Genomic DNA, 19,789 nt, shown 5'->3' with positions numbered 1-19,789 from the left:
ATATATATATTAGTTTATTAAAATCATACACTGCAGTAGCACAAGGCATTGCACCTTATACCGTTTTTTAAAATTAATAAAATGTTATTTTAAACCTTAGTCAGTTTTGTGTGGATCTGTAATGCACTAAAAAAAAGATAAAAAATTTTTTTAAAGGGTAAAAGGTTGCAAACAATTTATTTTAGCAATATTTAATAATAAAAAAATAATAGAATAGAATAGAGCTGACAATTTCTTTTCAAAAACAGTATCAGAAGACAATAAAAGCATTATTGCTTCCCAATAGAACAAAATGATTTATTTAATTTCTGAATTTATATCTTGGTACTGTATTTAACTTCTAAGGTATATGTTATTATTTTGACATTTTACGAATGGTTAATTATGTTATGCTGGGGTAACGTATCTCAGGTGGACTGTGAAATATGTTAATATTTCCATTGAACTTAATATAAATTCTTATACATATTACATTATACATATTTTGTACACTGTGTCATATTTAGTGATCTAGTCCTTTTTAGCTTTAAACAAAATCTAAAAAAGAACAAGTAAGAGAGCAAAGCACAGTTTTACATATCTGCTATGAGTGTTTGTACAAAAAGAGTAATCTTCAAGGGAAAACAACAAAGAGAAGCGGTATAGTAGTGATATTGTGTTTATTTCTCTCAAATGTTTCTTCAGACAGTCATTTTTCCTGAACTACTGCGCACGGACGTCACAACACGTCTTAACAGTGTAAAACATAATTGTTGACTTAATTGAAATATAACAATAATATTCCTCTATTACAAAATACCCTGCTATTCACTGAGATACTAGTAAAACGTGTAAGACGTCATTAGTGTCTTCCACCACTAGAGGGCAGAGCTGTAGTGATACATTTAATGCTTAATCTAAGGTGACATTTTCTCTGCTCTTCTGCCACACAATGTGATTTACAGTCAGTGATGAAAGAACATCTTAAAAACATGTGACGTGAGTAGGAACAACATTTCACAACTGACTGCTCACATGTCAATTCTAAACGTTGTGTGCATTTTCTAACCCCATTAAATTAGAAAATAAAATAAAATCCATCATACAATACACAACAATAAAAACAACACTTACAATAAATAGCTCTAAAACTGAGCAGAAAAAGTAAAGAAAATCAAGAGGTGTTTAAAAATATATAATAGATAGTTTCCCTCACTGTCCTTTAGAGCTAAATATAGCATGACATCTCATTGACTGATGACGGTGATGAGAGAACTATTGAATATGTGTCTCATCTTTGGTTCAAATAATACATAACAGAAGTGCACCCAGTAATCTTTTTCTTTTGTTTATGTTGCACTGATGGTTTTATTGGACTTACAGTACACTGACATTTAGCCATGTGAATGCAGCATCATGCTAAAGTATTCAGATGGTGTGAAATGCACTAGTCAAAGTCATCAATAATAAATGAATCATGTGAGCGACAGTATCAGAAAACAGGTACAGATTCACAATAAAGTAACTAATAGTTCATCTGGTGATTACTTCTGGTCATGTGATGTCCAATTGAAAAAAATAAAATAAAATAAAAAAGCTTTTATTTAGCTACCACTATGACTGGAGTCTATTTAATGTTAATGTTTTTCAAAAAGAATAATTGTTTCTTTAGGGTTGCAATGTTTTTGAAAATTACTGAGTGCACCTGTAAAGTTTGGTTATATTCATCAGTACCTGGATAGATGTCATTTGCTGATATGCCTTCAAAACAGAACAACAATACATGAGCATGTGTTTTGCATAACATTTGTATTAATCGATATGATGCAGGATTAAGCTCAAATCTCACAGGTTTAAACATGTCAAAACCTTAAAAATGAGTTAAAATTAGTTTTCAGGGTGGCATATGTATTTTAAGGATTAATTAATCTATATGGAGAGGACAAAAACAACATTGATTCTTTTTTTATTCTTCTTATTCGATTCAATTGTCATTCACACTTGTCACCTAATTTACCACACCAAGACTGAATTGTGTGAATATTGAGTTTGGCAACATGTTTAACTGAGAACTGAAGCAATCTCTCGGTAATCAAAACGGTAAGTGCATGATGAGGTGCAAAGCATAGAACGGCCCCATCATTGTTAGCAATGGTGAATGTCTGCAAGTAAATGTCAGGCATTTGAACCACATGATCATTATAGTCTAATGATTTCTTTTTCTATCAAATATGAAATACAATTTCAGTCAGTGCTAATAAACACAGCCATTTTCACACACTCCTCAATAAATAGTTATTTAACAATGCAAGAACAAATAAGCACAGCTGCGCAGTTGTGTTCCAGATATTAATTACACATGACGGCTAATTAGTTTGCCGTAACAGCAACTTCATAGCACCTGGCAGGTTTGGTTTAGGTTTTATATTCATTATAACGCAGGTGATAAACTGTGACGAGCTGAAGACAAATGAGAGCAATGAGCACGCTTACATCACCTTCTCACGCCTGTGTATTTTTAGAAGTGAGAAAACTAGGAACAAACTCTCTGTTAGCACCAAAATATCATGCAAAGATTCCATGCAAAAACTCCAGAATTGGATGTCATGTGACTGCATTTGACATGTGTGAGGCGATATTGTGTCGATCTGTGTTAGTGTATTAGCTTAGTGCTGATATAGAATGAATAAATTATATGAATTATTAACACATTGGCATGCTTAATATTGAATTAGTCTCAGAAAATACAATGCAATGCAAAAGCATAGTGTGTTTTGCTGCCCACGTCTGTTGGCTGTCTAACAAATCACAACTGCAAACAAGTGTGCTTGGCATTGAAGGGTACAGTCTAAAAATACATACATCTTTCACAATGACAAATCAATAATACATACTTGTCATTTATGTACAAGACAGCACATATACTGTTTAAAATGTCTCTTCTATATACTGTGCAGCTACCACATGTATGTTTTTGAAGTGTCTATCTGTGAGTTCTGAGGGTCAGCGTTGCCCTCTTTTTCTTTTTCCGTCTCATTCTCCCAGAGGTTAATAAGTGGTGGGTAGAGTTCATTCAGAGGAATGGAAGTGGTGTGCTGCATGTATTTCTTGAGAGAGTGGTGACAAGATTTCTGCTTCATACGGCGTCCCATGTAGAACACCAACAGAGCCATTATGCAGATGGCAAACATTGAGCCCATGACCGCCGCCAGGGCTACGTTGGTCGGTTGGGCAACCATCTCCACAGCAAAGCTGGCTTCTTTGGTGGTCACATTGATGCAAGAGTGCTGGGTCTGCTCTGTTCCAGTCATGGTCAGGCAAACTTGGTACTCCGTGGAAGGCAAGAGGTGTGTGAGGTTATACTCTTGGACATCTACGGGGACCATCGCCGTGTAGCTAATCTGCGGGTTGTCGATTTTTACCATTGCACTGAGCCACTTGGGTTGTGACACCTCATGGTTGGAAGAGGCGGCGGATGGGTGCACCTTCCATTCGAGCACCACAGACTGGGCATGGATGATTTTTGCTAGGATTACCAAGGATCCCGTGGTGTTCAGCACACCTTGATGACCTCTAATAGGCCCCCTACCACGCCAGTTGCTCCTATCCACGTACACAGAGATGCTCTGGGTGTCTGCTCCCTCTGCATTCCAAGCAACACATGTGTAGAGACCAGCATCTTCAGGTTCAACATGTGGAATCTCTAGAGCACCTTGCTCTTGCATCCGATGCTTCTTCGGTATTCCTTCTCCCTCATTGGAGGAAGGTGAAACAGCTTCAGAAGTGACTTTGTCTCCAGTTGGTGTCACCCAGTAAAACTGAGGTGCTGGATCTGCCACGGCCCAGCAGTTGAGTGTTAGAAGCTGTCCTATGGTGACGTTGAGCTGCGGAGGGAAGGTGTGCTGAGAAATTAGAGGCAAGCAGGTATTGCTTGCCCCATTCCAACTTGCAGATACCACTTCCTGAAGTGATTGGCCAACAAGATGTGGTGGGGAGGCACAAAGAGTTATTTGGGGCTCCAACACTTTGAGGCTAGATTGGTTGCCCAGGATGGGCCACCAGTTGGCAAGACAATCGCACCTGAGTGGGTTGCCATGAAAACTGATTTCATCCAGACTGGGGAAAGCTGAAAAAATCTCATGGGGCAAAAGCATGAGGTCATTACTGTGGATCAGTAAGGTGCGCATGCCATGCATTTTCAGGAAAGCAGCTCGGTCTATGAAGAACAGGTGAGGGTTGTTATAAATCTCCAATTTGGCCATTTGTGGTAAGTTAGAGAACGCGCCCCTCTCAACCGTCACAAGCTCCTCCATGTTGTTCAGACTGAGTTCCTCTAAGTGAGGAAAGTCTCGGAAGTCACCTTCCTGTATACGGACAATGGGATTTTTGTTAAGGTCAAGAAACTTGAGGCTCGGCAGAACGCGCAGCGCTTTCTTTGGCACAGCCGTGAGCTTGTTATCAAAGAACGAGAGACTCTCGAGATAGTCCAATCCTTGGAAAGCACCCTCAGGTATTTCCCTGAGGCCCATTCCCGCGAGAACCAAGCTGTGCAATTTAGAGAGGGGGCTGAAGTTCATATCTTGCAGGCCGAGAATGGGATTTTCCCCTATCATTAGGATCTCAAGGTTGGGTAGGGACTCAAACCAATGGCTGTCTATTGCCACAAGCTTATTGGAGTTAAGGTGAAGCCTCAATAGGTTCCCCAAGCCTGAAAACGCATTAGGACCAATAGAAGATATCTGATTATGATTAATATAAAGCTCCTCTAAGTTGACTAGGTCCTTTACACACATATCAGGCAGCTCTTTAATTTGGTTTTCCTCAAGGTAAAGTGTGACCAGCTGGCTTAGGTTACTCAAGCCAACGTCTTGGATTTGTGTGAAGTGGTTCTGGGACAGATCCAGTTCTGTGAGGTTTACCAAGCTCTGGAGTTCTGAGGTCACCCTGGAGATATTGTTGCTCTGAAGAAGCAGCACCTGAGTATCGACTGAAATATTCCATGGGATTTTGCTCAAATGGAGCTCGTTGCAGTCAACAGTCTTGGCTTGATGGTAGACCGACTGAGGCGTGTACCATGGGCGGGTCTCGCAGACACACTGGGCAGGGCAGAAGGGAGCTGCAAGGGAACAGCGACAAACAGCCAAAACGAAACAGACTGTGAGCAGTGAAGTGGAAATGGCAGTTCTCTCCATATTGAGGATCTCTAGAGTGCTGCACCCAGCAGGTAGCTGACAGTTGGAGGGAAGATTTCTACGAAATGGAAGACAGGAATTTTCTCATCCAGCCCTGCAAAATGAAAAAGAAAGAAGATATATAAATCATGCAGATTATATGATGTCAGCCAAGTGCAAATGACATTAACGCCAACTTTAGATGAGATATTTATTAGCATCAGTTGCAGAAGGAATATTAAACAAAGACCGGAATTTCTGCTCTCCTTAAGATCACACAAACAAATCAAAGCATCATTTGTTGCAATGACTAAATATCCAGAATTGACGTTTTTAATATTCTACACTTCATTCCCCTGCTAGTGCTCAGAGATCACTCTGATAATTGATTATTCAGTCATCTCTCATTCTAGTCAAACAGGAAGCAATCGTTAGCAAGTATGCAGGATCGTTCCAGCCTGCATGCAAAAATACACCTGCCAAGCACAGGCTCCGATAAACACATGAAAGGAGCCACATATCAAAGCCTGAATGTGATGCACCGTACATCTCAATACCATCTTCCCGTAAATGTAAGTGCGCCTGGAAGAATTGCACGATCTTGTACGCGGTGAGTGTAACAGCTCTCAGAGGGGCTGTAACTGTACAGGAGGAAAGGCAAAATGAACACCAATACAATAAACCAGTTTCCAAGCACTTTATCACACTCTAAACATCCACCGGACAAAATATATCCAGGCCAGAGGCATTTGAGATCTCAGGAGCATATATTAGCCTCAAGCATTTTGGCTACTTTTGAATTTGCTTAGCACCACCTGACACATATTCAAGCTTCTGCAAGGCATTTGGAGTGAAAGCAACCTACATACAAGAATGCACAGTGGCGTTTGTCTTCATCTTTTTTGAGTGTCATAAAAAAGAGTTATACCCCCAGTTAAAATGGGAGCTTTTAGTGATGGACTACCGTTTGATATCCCACTATGCTAGGGCCTGTTATGCATCTGTAATACCACTCGGTGCAAATGAGCTGAATTTAACTGGCAGGAGGTGCGAGAAAAGAACCGAAGACTGTGAGCTGTTAATAGGTCTTACAGCATGACTCACACAGACATTAAACTACAAAAATCTAAAAGTGCTACCATATGTTTTCACAAATCCTTAATTGAAGATGAAGATCAACAGAATTAATTAGAACAAATGGCATTTCGGGCTTTAGGAGATTCTTGATGGTGGTTTTCAACTGGTAGGTCAAAGAATTCTGCTGAAATCACCATGTACACTAATTGTGTGTAGTTAGAATTGACAAAAATATTTACAGAAACTTTTTAAGGCTGTGGTTTAGAACCAACTCTACAATATGTTATTACAATACCAAACAATATGTTTTTAACACAAATTCATCTGTAACAACAAGTTTTGTTGTAGTCTAAACAGTAAAGCAACGCAAATGTATAAGTTCATGGAATCAGACTCAAAAGCATAAATGTAAATTTATGACTCAGTAGATGGTATATGGACAGGTCAGGTTGTGTGAAAAACTGAGACTAATTTGTTTTATGTGATGAATTTTTGGCTCACTGTAACATTAATACATTCTGTGTTGGGTCACCACTTCATTCCCAATATAAAATCTGGGTCCAGAAGAAAAACAGTTGAGAATATGACACATTTTAAATGAAAGCTGATAAATTACAGAATACTAAGTGGATGGAAAGTGACACTTATATTGTGCGCCATGTGTAACAACAACTTTGTTCAAAGCACATCACAGAGAGGAACAAAGTTTCGTCTATCACAAAGCACACACCCTGGATGTGCATTAAAATAGACCCAGTGATGCAATGAAGTGCAACTTCCCTGTTATGTCATATGCAAAATAAAACACTAAGAGGAGAGGGCTTTTGTGTGCTTGATTCAATACTAACTGCTCATCTGACCTTAACAAAAAACATCCTGTGAAACCATGGTAAGGAACTCTTACACATATTTCCCTATATATTAACAATAATTTAATAATTTAATGTATATTGAAAATATACTGAATTACATATCATGTTAAAATATTACAATATATTAAATAATACATAAGAAATTGCTGATTTTCATACTGTGAATAATATGTGACAGTATATTTACACTTGTATATTGTAATGTATTTAATAATACACTTCATAATATCAATTTGTTACTATGTGTGTGTGTATAAATAGCCTTTAATAGTCATCCAATTGTAAAAAAATCATAAAATAGATTTTTAGTAGACACCTTTCTCTTATATACAATAACACATATTTTCGTATATGAAATGTATAACTATGCAAACAATAAAGTGAGTAATATAGTTTTTTTTTGATAATTCTTGTAATAAGTTCTTTATAATTCATTATTCTTTATAATTTGTGTATATTCTTATAATGAATTCTGTCTAATTAATATTTTGTGAAATGTTTTATCATTTTTACTCTATTTATATTTCTTATGACTATTTTTATTCCTTTTTATCTAACCTTTGTCTATGTTATTACCTTTGTGTATGAAATGTGCTACATATCTAAACTTGCCTTGCCTTACAAGTCCATGCATTTATCATAGTATGAATAAAATATAGGCACTAGTTCCCATATGTTGAAATACATTGTTTATTATATTGAATTATAAGTACATTCCCATATATTTTTGTCTTTTATAAGGGAAGTGCATTTTCACAATACTAAAAAAATACTATGATGTCCTAAACTGACAATTACTATGTAGGTTCAGGCGTCCACATTTATATACCACGTTATTTACACAAGAAGTTCAGAAAAACGTGGTAAAAAAAAATAGTACTTTTCATAATATGAAGAAGCTTTACATCAGTTAACATCATGAACCTCTGACTTCAGAGTGTGTGCTCGCAATACTGTGTGATATACACGTTCACACAGAGACATGAGCTGCCTATTCTTGGGGTCTTTTAATCTGCTCAGCCCATGTAAAGTGCTCCGGCGTGCAGCGATAGGCCTGTTCAAAACAAAGACTGAACACGGACACGGCACTCAGACGGCACTGGCTCTGGAAATGAAAACAAGATGGGGAAAAATTACCCACCCTCAATCACCCCCGCCACACTCTGATCTTTCCATGCGTCGCACACAAATTAACTCCCCTGAGAGGTGTGTTGAAGAAGAGGGGCGAGATGAGACGGGGGAGGGGACAGTCAGACGGGTGGGGTGTGTCCCGCTTTTCTGCAAAGAGCCTCAAACGTCTGATGTACCTCAAAGACTTGTGCTGTACTGGTGCATAAAAGTCCAAAACATTTCATACCGAGCATGCAATCATTCGCATTTTGTTTTTGCTTGTTGTAGCTTCCTAGTCGGTTCAGGTAGGAAAGATCAGATTTTAACAACACTAGAACCACTTCTACACATGTACAACCTGTTTCTTTTGAAACAACGCTATTGGAAATCCCAATATAGGCTACCGTGAAACGTTGGCATGCTCTACACAAGTGAATGCAAACACACCAATTCATAACACAATACAGGTATGCAATCCCAGTGAGAGGTGTATAGCTTACTTCAGCATAAACCGTGTTCTTTCTCTCTTTCAGGTCAACTACTCTCATGAGAATCATGCTGAGCAAGGTAAATCATATAAACATGTTAATGGCAGCTTTTTAATGGCACAGACATATGAAGGTATCTCTATCATTCCCTTGAGTTCTGAGGTTTGTTACCATCACACCGGCACACAGAGTCTGTTTGTTTACATTTATGCATATTTTACTGTCAAAACATTATTAATCGTTACCAACTTTATATAATTGCAAAGGTAGGAGTTTTATAATGTAATCAGGAAGAATATACCTGTTTTTTCATGATATTGTTTTTGGTATTTGTCATGTCAAGTGTTTAGCAAACATCCATTCGAAATTGTTATTGAAAAGTGTGTACGTACATTTAGTAAAATATTGATGGAATCTCACATTTGGTTGTCCATGTCCATTATTCACTAAATGATGCTGATCTGAGAAGGAATCATTCTAATTCCAAAGTGATTCAGTTCACTTATTAGCCATCTTGTCTTGTCAACACTGAACAAAATTATAAACGCAACACTTTTGTTTTGAGTTCAAAGATCTAAAACTTTTACTATGAACAAAAAAGGCCTATTTCTCTCAAAAATTGTTCACAAATCTGTCTAAATCGGTGTTAGTGAGCACTTCTCCTTTACCGAGATAATCCATCCACCTCACAGGTGTGGCATATCAAGATGCTGATTAGACGGCATGATTATTGCACAGGTGTGCCTTAGACTGGCCACAATAAAAAGCCAGCCCTTTATTATTAATATTATTAAATAAATGGTTATGATATGTCTTTGATATCAGCTCATAAGAAATGGGGGCAAAAACAAAAGTGTTGCATTTATTATTTTTTTCAGTGTATTTCCAGTCATGCAACTACAGCTCCTGTCTACTTAACGGGGAAAACATAATATCTATCTATCTATCTATCTATCTATCTATCTATCTATCTATCTATCTATCTATCTATCTATCTATCTATCTGTCTGTCTGTCTGTCTGTCTGTCTGTCTGTCTGTCTGTCTGTCTGTCTGTCTGTCTGTCTGTCGATCGATCGATAGATAGATAGATAGATAGATAGATAGATAGATAGATAGATAGATAACAAGCATACCATACAAGTGTAGAAATAAAATTTTCATTAGTTTTCTATTTAGGTAAAATGTATTTATGGTTTTAATTTTAGTGCTTCACGTCAACTTATTTTATTTCTGTTTTTTAAGTTTAAATTTGCTATAATATGCATTTAATTTTAGCTTAAAAATAATTTTCAATAGTTTCAGTTAACAATAACAACACTGCTGAGAAACAAGTGTCTGCTTTCAGAAGAGACCATTATTATGCCAGCAATGCGTTGGCCAAGCATTTACATCCACGTTAGCATATTTGCGTATATTTCTTGCCTAAGGCTAGAGAGCTTCTCTGTTCCCTGTGTGCTAAGTTTCATTCTGCCAACGCGTGCATTTTAAGAGCAACTGGGAAATATTCTTGTGGGGAAAAAACAAAGACTAATGTTGACATATATTAAGAATATAGAGCTAGCAGCACAGATCATATTAATATTTTTGATACGATATATTTGAGTTCATGTTGAGAAATATTGTTGAGATATCCTTTGAAATGCTACAGATAAAAAAAAACGTCTCCTTTTGCTTTCCATTTAATCTCATTGCTGTGTCAGAGGAAAAGCTGAGATTTTAAGAGATCTACTTTGTGATATTTCAAACCCTTACATGACTTTCACAGTGATGGCACAGACAAACCATTTTGGGTTCCCCCTTTCAGTGATTCCTAAAAAAACATTCTAATTAACCTAAAGAAACTTTTTTTACACTATAAAGAACATTCTGTTCATTTGAAAGCTTCCATACATATTAAAGTTTCTTCGTGGAACCAAAGATTCAAATAAAGAACATTTATTTTTAAGAGTGCATGTAAGCTTTGATCCTTTAACAGACTGGAGACAGATCATCTTAAGCAGCAGCCATCTTGCTGCCGCAGAGATCAGATCACTTTCAGCGATGAGGAAAGGTGGAGTGTGTGAGAGGCCAAAAGAGAGGTTTCTCTGTGTGTGTGTGAGTCTCAGTCTGGCTGTAGTGTGTGACACTACTCCACACGCCTGTCTGATCGCATTAGACACTGGGACGGTCGTTCTGGACGTAACCCCCCCGGCCCCTCTGCACGGCAGGAAATGGGGCCACCTTGCCTGATGCCATGGCAACCTGACAGGAAGAAGCAAATAGGACCAGCCCTTGGGGCTTCCTACTGCATATGTGTGTGATGGGACATACAGACACAGTGTGAGAGAGAGAGAGAGAGAGAGAGAGCTGGGAAAAGAGCTGAATGAAAGAGTGAATGAGAGAGTGAATCTGGAATACAAATACACAGTTGAGAGATCACAGTAATAAGACCCTAAAGGAAAAGAATATGAAAAAATACACAGCAAATTTACCCTCAGAAAAAAATTAATCTCTTTTTAATTGTGGGAACTATCCTTGTAAAAAGATATAATCATTTGCCAAAAAAAGGAGTAAAACTTTTTCTAATAGTTAATATTCATTATACATATACACACATACATTCAATATATGATATTCAAAAAAATTATTAAATATCATATATCATATATTCAGTTATGAAAGGTAATATATATAATTGTTAAATAACACTGACAATAATACTAAATATTTTTGATTAATATTTATTTTAATAGGTCAGAATTTATGGATAATATTTTTCATTTTTAGTTACAGCTTCTACCAGGTGAGGCTCACTGCCAAAACTAACAAGCCAAAACTTGTATTATTATTAAAAGAATTTAAAAAAAAAAAATATATATATATACATATATTACATAAAGTAGCCATGCATTCTGAAAAAACAACAAAAAACAACAACGACAACATATACGTAAAACATAACAAAAATCACTATAGTGTCTATAGTGTTTGGACACTATATTTTAATTGTTTGTGTGTGTGTGTGTGTGTGTGTGTGTGTGTGTTTTCACATTCAAACAACACGATCAAACAACACATACTCTGAATTGCATGAGTCTCTCTATCATGTGCCAAAGTGTCCTCATGATCTGAAAAATAATGAATAAAGTGCTATATTGTGGAACAGATGTTGTTTGACTCACTCAGTTCTTCATTATAAAAGTTGTGCCACTCAGCTCAGTGACCAAGCCAAGTGCCCTGGATGAATGGCTCAGATTGTAATTTAAGAGAGATTATCCAGCCAGATGTTCACGAGCTAGATCTTCACCTTTTAAAAGCGATTATGTTTCACATTCTGTAATGTACACAGAATATAACAATGCAGTGCTATTGCAAACCATTAAAATGTAATGATATGAACATGTACACATGGCCACATGCATCAGATCAAAGTACAACAATGGAAAGCAAGACAATGGTGTTGTTCCCCATAGATGTACTGTAGTAGAGCGGTGATTGGAGATTAGGAGAGTGCGTAACCAATAACCCTTTGGGGCTGATCTCTCTTTTAGTACACTTTCCTTTCCTTTTTATTTGCCATGCCTGAACACAGCCCCTCACATCTGCAAACGTATTGGAGCCAATGAAAAATTCATGGATGGGTTATTAATTATTGAGGGCACTGCAGGCAGGTCTTTAATTATCATCCTTGGCTTTTGGTATTGGGTAAAAATGGGGGGAAAGCAGCTGTTAATTGGTGTGAAGGAAAGATGCATCTGGGCCGTCACAATTTGTCAACAATTCATGACCTCATTTGTGTTTCAACCTTTCATCACTTTCTCACACACTAATATGTTTTACTAATATCAACTTACACATTACAGTTCAAGTGGATAACCAACACAGCACAAACTGTATAACTAATATAAATCCAGTCCATGGCTAATAAACATCAGGTGATGTAATGTGATGAGAAATATTTAATGAAAAGGAAATAAAAATATTCAGCCTCAGGCCATCCAAGATGTAGATGCGTTTGTTGAGTTTGTTTTTTCATCAGAACAGATTTGGAGAAATTTAGCATTACATCACCTGCTCAATGGTTCCTCTGCAGTTAATGGGTGCCGTCAGAATGAGAGTCCAAACAGCTGATAAAAACATCACAATAATCTACAAATAATCCACACGACTCTAGTCCATCAGTTAATGTCTTGTAAGAAACAAGTCCATCATTAAGGTGTTCCTTTAAATACCAGGCAACAATCCAGTGTAAAACGTCTTAATGATCGATTTGTTTCTTATAAACACACATCTTTTCAAGTCACAGGACATTAATTGATGGACTGGAGAGATGTGGATTAATCGTGGATTACTGTGATGTTTTTATCAGTTTCTTGGACTCTAATTGTGACGGCACCCATTCACTGCAGAGGATCCATTATTGAGCAAGTGATATAATGCTAAATTGTTATGCTCCAACTCTGTTTCCATGAAGAAACAAATGCATTTATATCCTGGATGCTCTGGAAATGAGTAAATTGTCAGCAAATTTCAAATTTTGGGTGACCGATTTTTTAAGAAAACCTATTTTTATTAATAAAATTCAGTTTGTTGACGTGAGCCAGTGTCAGTATACATTTCATCAAAGTAACATCCAAAGCTGTGAAGAGAGTCAAATAAAAGCTGTACTGGAGCTAGTGCAGCATTTAAATTAAATAGGATGCATACTGAATCAAAGAAACGCCAGCGTAAGCATTTTTGTGAGAGAAAAACACTTAAAATTCAAAGCTTTCTTTTTTGATGCCAATAAATGCAATTGGAGGGCCTACTAAATTATTTGCCCTATCACCACACTGCTGAGGTGAAAAAACACAGAGCATTAAATGTAAATACCCAGAACACAACTCATCCACATCCACCCACCACACAGCACATACTTATTGGTGTCAAAAAAAAAAAAAGGACAGAGAACTGTTGCTTGGAGAGTGGGCTGAGTGAAAAAACAGACTTATGACTCACTGTTTAAATGTCTCTAATGAAACATTACAGAGTAAAGATAAGTTTTGGCAATATTTGAGGCTGGAAACCTAACACGAGCAAACTTCAGCAAGAGTCAGCGTGTACCAAACAGTGATGTGCGTGCACGATTCAGGACTGAACTCAGAATGCCTTTTAGGGCATGTTTACACTTGCTTTTTACACTTGATTAAAATAAACTCTGGTGTTATTGTCTAGAGATAGTTCAGTTGATTTGACTAAGTGTGAACACTGCAATACGAACGAGACTGAGATCCACCTTTTTAATTCTACTGCAGTTTGACTGATATTTATAAGCAACACAGACCAAAAACATCTAAACAAGCCAAAACAGGACATGATGTCATAAGATGCAACCCTAAAAAGGCTAGAATGCTCATGCATACCTGGTTCTTATTGCACTTTCCAGTTCAGTAAAGGCATCAGAACCGCTGTCTCTTTGCAACTGTCTCTATGTGTGCAACATACACATTTCTGCCTCTGTTTTGACTTCCTTTGCACATTTCTTAACAGCTGGTAAAAATACCACCGTATGTATACACATGCAACAAGTAGTTTCAACCTGCACAGCATTGATTGGGATGCTCGGAAAATTTGCTTAATATACTTCATAAAAGCTGTCCAATGAGGTTGTAACCATATCCTTATGCCTTTTGTTTTGTATCTTTAGTTCACTGAGCTAAGTGAACCAGCAAACCAGGACTCATTTTCCGTGTCAGTATCATTTTGCTGAATATAGACTGAAAGGAGGGATTTGAAGTAGAATTTCTTCACTTCAGCTGTACATCTGTTCTCTTCCTGCCATTTTAATTTGATTTCCTGTGGGGTGTGGCTTATTCAGATTCTCACTGATCGGTTTAAAGGAACTACATTTTTCATACAAAACCAGGTACTAAATGGTAAGTGAATGGAGCTGTACAGCAGGGAGCTTTCCCTCTGGACACTTTTGTTCTTGGTTCAATTGAACATTTAGCGCCCTGTGAAAGCGAGAATCATTTCTGATTAAGAAGATAAGATAGGAAGTGGACAGGACAAGAGAGACAGAGTGAAAGTGAGTGAGACAGATAAGCTGAACTGTCGACAGAGACACGCAGCGATGGAGAGAGATGAAGCTGAAAGCATCTCTCAGGGGACAGGAGGACTCGCTCAAGGACAAGTCCAAGAGTTATTTCATGTTCATTTGTTCTGGGCCACAAAAGACCTGATGCATTTCTCCACCCACAGCACTGCTGGCTCTCAATGACCTCTCCAAACTAATGCAACGGTGCCTCTGTGTGTACAGCCCAAACTCTTCAGTGCATTATGTAAAGCACCGGCAGCAACCCTTTCAGCACTCAGGACTGGAGAGACGCACTTCAACACACACATAACACACAACCTCAGCTCACACACAGAGCAATATTAGCATACTGTACATATATAATGCTGGGGGGATTTCTTAATAATTGTAATCTGTTACTGATTCCAAATTGCATGACCAAAAGTGTAATTAGTAATGTAATCCATTACATTCCACATTTAGATAATATAATCTGAGTACTTTATAGATTACGTGTGACTTAACTCGTTTTTCACACTGATTTTTAATAATGTTATCATAAAAATGCCAAATTGAAATAATAAAAATTAAAGCACTGACTAAAAAAGTTTAAATATTTTGCTAAATTATATATAAAGAGTATCTATAGTTTATACATAATTCAGATATAATACAGCATTATACCTGAAGTATATTGTATTTAAAGTATTTTGAAGGAAAACGGTAACATTCATAATTTTTATATTAAATCCACTATTTATATATATATATAGTCAATTCAATATTTAATGCAAATAATTAAATAGCAATAACATTTAATGGTAATTCATTTAATGGTAATTAAATAACAGAAAAATGAAGAGTAATCCCTTAATTTTAAGGGGAATGTAATTAAGTTAAGTTAATTACATAGTAATACATTACACCAAACACTGTATTTTACTGTATTTTATGAATAAAAAAATATATTATTGTTAAACATTTCACATAAAGAATATCTATATCCATTTATTTTTTAAAGAATAAACATATATGTAGGTTATCTAAAAAAATATATTTGTGTGTGTGTGTGTGCAATAATACATTTAAATACATATTGAAAGAATATATGTAACAATATTTAAATCTTTATAAATATTGTTAATGCTAGAGAACGGCACTAATGCTAAAGTCATGAGTTCAATTTTCAGGAACACATAAACTACTGAAAAAAAATATGCATGCCTTGAAGTTTCTTTCGAGAAGTGACTACAACATGCATAGATGTAAAAAAAAACAGGTGCATGTACTATGAAATATGAACTGTAATAATTGTCCACCACTGTAGGCCAAAACAGATGTTGATTTGTTCATTATTTTGGCAATAATATCACACTCTGGGATTCTATCATTAAGCTATAAGAAACAGGGAAAGCAGCCCAAGGAAATAAATCCACAGTTAGTAATCAAATGGAGTGTGTGATCAGATGAACTGAGGATGTAAGCATCCATTATGAGTGTTAAGGGTTCCTGTGCTGTCTCTGCTACGTTCACTCATATTCCCACGGGCCATTTTCTTCTGGTTTGCTCCTTCAGAGGTCTTCTGTGCTGTTTTATTTAGAGCAGCTATAATTAAACAGCGCGTTTTCGTTCAGTGCATGCAAACACAACTATCAAGGCACTTAAACGAGAAAACACCTCTCAGGATACGCTGCCAAAATTGAGTCGTCAACTATGATTTAAGTCACGATGCACTGTTTCTGCTTCTAAATCATATCTTCCAGATGCATGATATGAAATTATACTAATACAGCTGCAGTTCTGTTCTGATGTTATTTTGTTATATTTTTTGATCAAACACTCCTTCACACTCTCAGAAAAAAGGTACAAAAGCTGACACTGGGGTGGCAACCTTTCACAATGTACCATTTGGGTACGAATATGTAAACTTCAGGTGCTAAGTCTAATATGTACCTTTTAGGGGTAAATAAGAAACAAAAGTGTAATTTTTGTAAATGTAACATCCCTGTTACAGCTTTTATGCCTTTTGTATAAGAGAATGCATCAATAAGAACATGATTTAAATATTATTATATATTACTATTGTTATAAAACGTATTATTATAAAGCAGATATGACTGAAAATTAGGTGAGGAGATTCAGTGGATCTATCTAGGTATATAAAAACTAATTTTACACATATTTTAAACAAACACTTACACTTCAAACTGTAAATAACAGTGTTATGACTTGCGTTACTGTAAGAAATAATATAGTAAGACCATATAGTCATCATATGCAAGCAGCACGACAAAATTACACAGTATATACATGTAGTTTTCTCAGTAATTGCGGTGTAAGCTGTAACATCAAAACTGTCATTTAAAGCGTGACCCAAATGAAAAATGCAATACTTAGCCTAATAGCCTAAATTAATAATAAATTAATAATAAAATGCATATAATAAAAATGTCTCTGTGTTATTTGAATCTCTTCAGATGCTTCCCGGAGTAGGTGAATAGGATTGGACTATCACCTTAATGAAAGAAAGAGATAAGCTCAAACTTCAGAGCACAACCCTCCAACTCTTACTATATCAGCGGTTTTATTGTCTTATAGCAGTACCAGCAATCTGTAAGTTTGTAACTTCTGAACTGAAACCGCGAATGCTAAAGAGATGCTTTTAAGAAACGCCCTTACCTCCAGCGACTGTAGGATGGATCCGATCCAGGGTCTCACTCTCACCTATTTCTCTTATGTTGCAATTTGAGTAAATGTTCACTTCTGCTTCAGGCAGTTGATTCGATCTTGCGTTTGCTTATTTTAACCTAAATGTGAAGTCCATCATCACCCTCTCAGTCCGTTCGAAAGCTTGCCTCCGGTGAGAAATTATTCTCGCATCACCAGCATCAGCATCGCTCCCTTATGCATCTTTTACTGTGTATTTGAAGCGCCCTTACACGCCGAGGCCACGCCCCATCGCTGCTTCCCGTTACACTGTCATTAACCAATGGGAATGTGAGACCAGGTGGCTCCGCCAATGGAACGTGGAGGCGGGGCATCGTTCTATTCCATAGCAATGATGTAATGGTCCAGTGTTCGCTCTGCCTCCAGGTTGAGCTCCTGCGGCAGCGTCAGCGTCAGTCATAAAGAATAACCCTGCCATCAGCGCTGAGCTCATACAGGCTCGTATTTCTGTTTCAGACAAAACCAATGATGTCAGAAATAACCCGAACACTTTTATTCTCTCGAGACCAAGCAAACAAAAGAATTCGGTCACTTTTAGAAACTCGAAAAACATTATTTTAAAGCTCTACAAATCTTGATGACACTATACTGTATAAAAATTATATATTTTTAATTATTTGTATTTCATTTCATTTTAATTTAATTTATATATTATTTTGTTATATATTTTGTTTATTTATAATTTAAAATAAATAAAATTAATATTTTATATTTGTTATTTTTACAATGTTATTTTGTCTTTTTTTATCTTTAGTAATCTTTATAATAATTAGATTAGTATTTTTTATTATATATGTTTTTCTTATATATATATATATATATATATATATATATATATATATATATATATATATGCATACACACACAATTATTGTAACATCATTTGGAATCATTTTTCATTGCAACATCATTTCATCATTTTTTTTCTTGAGATTTTTCATATTATAAATATGTGTAACATAACTAATATGTTTTCACATATAGATTTTTTTTTTACTTTTATTTTTGCCTTTTTAACATTAGATATTTATTTTATATATGTTTTTATTTGGTGTATTTTTTTTTATAACCATAATTGTTATTTGATATTTTTATACAAATATAAATTATAAATTATAAAATAATATAATTTATAAATTTTTTCACCTGCTTTTATTATCTTTATAAAAATTTTGTTTACATTTTTTCATATTTATTTAATTACATATTTAGGATATATTTGGCTCATATTTCTTATTGTTTTTCTTTTGGTCATGAATTTTGCTTACCATTATGATTTATTTGTTTTATTTTATTATGACATCCTTTAAAACCAAGGACTATTTTTTCTTTAACATTTTTCTCTATTTGTTTTCATTTTTTAACATTAGTTTTATGTTCAGAAACCTATAAAATGTCTATATATATATATATATTTAGCATTTCAGAAAATAATAAAATTGTTATCATAACCTATTTTATTCTTGCAGTGTCTGCCAGCAGTATTCTTGCAGATTTCAGACATGTCATCGCATGTGTTTTGACTGTGACAGCTTCAGTACTTGGTTTTATATAGTCATAATTAAAAGTGTAGGCTTCATATGATGAAACGTTTGGGGACGCCTCACCTCTCGACAGCTCTTCCGCAGCTGATAACAGTTTGATCAAATACGCTCTCTTTTTTGTCACTGAGATCGTAGGTGACTTTATGAGATGATGAAATAAAAGATTAAAATCACCAACCTTTGTATAACAAAAGTTTTGCAGGAGCCACCATTTATGTGTATCTATATTGAGCATTTTATTTTACACTAGATATTCCTCTGACTGCTTTTGGGAGAAAGGCCATGAAGACAGCTTGAAATACACAACAAAACCAAGGGTGACCAATAGCTTCACCCATAGGCTTTTACCAGTGGAAGATCATGTTTACAGTATCATTACATAACAATAAAAGTCATCTTTCATCTCCGTATATAAGAAATGATTGCTTGTAAAGCATATTAAAACATGTGATGTCATTGTTGAGTCATTATATTTGGTCATATATTGTATCATGTCTTCACTGAAGAGGGAATTAGCTCATAGTTTATTTTTAAAACAGCATGTCAGTATAATTACCTTTATAAACTATTAAATATGCTGATTTATTATATTATATTTCTTTTGAAATGGGTGTGAAATCATTCTGGATGGATCCATAGGTCAGCGTGTATTAGACCAGAACTGGGTTGAGAACAGATTTTGAAAAGATAATGATGAAAGATGTTGCTGATCTGATTGGCTCAGTTTCTGCATCTCTTCTCATGTATTAAAAAGAAATAAATAAAAGAAATCTGTGACCTTCCCTT

General features: G+C 35.8%; 1 protein-coding gene across 1 annotated transcript; it reads right to left on the bottom strand.

Moving 5' to 3' along the window:
* Positions 1-642: 642 nt before the first annotated feature.
* On the bottom strand, positions 643-17,676 carry LOC127962922 (leucine-rich repeat neuronal protein 1-like). Its single transcript, XM_052562532.1, has 2 exons — positions 17,412-17,676; positions 643-5,265 (listed from the first exon to the last, which is right to left on the bottom strand). Exon 2 carries the CDS (start codon positions 5,169-5,171, stop codon positions 2,937-2,939), a length of 2,235 nt encoding a protein of 744 aa, XP_052418492.1. The 5' UTR covers positions 5,172-5,265; positions 17,412-17,676; the 3' UTR covers positions 643-2,936.
* Positions 17,677-19,789: the final 2,113 nt, after the last annotated feature.

Source organism: Carassius gibelio, chromosome B8 (assembly GCF_023724105.1).
Source record: "Carassius gibelio isolate Cgi1373 ecotype wild population from Czech Republic chromosome B8, carGib1.2-hapl.c, whole genome shotgun sequence".
Classification (NCBI taxonomy): Eukaryota; Metazoa; Chordata; class Actinopteri; order Cypriniformes; family Cyprinidae; genus Carassius; species Carassius gibelio.
Note: the sequence above shows the minus strand (reverse complement) of the source record. Positions and strands in the feature narration are given on the sequence as shown.

Bases quoted from the DNA above. Each gene is read 5' to 3' on its own strand.
- LOC127962922 (XM_052562532.1), bottom strand. From the start codon at position 5,171: ATGGAGAGAACTGCCATTTCCACTTCACTGCTCACAGTCTGTTTCGTT.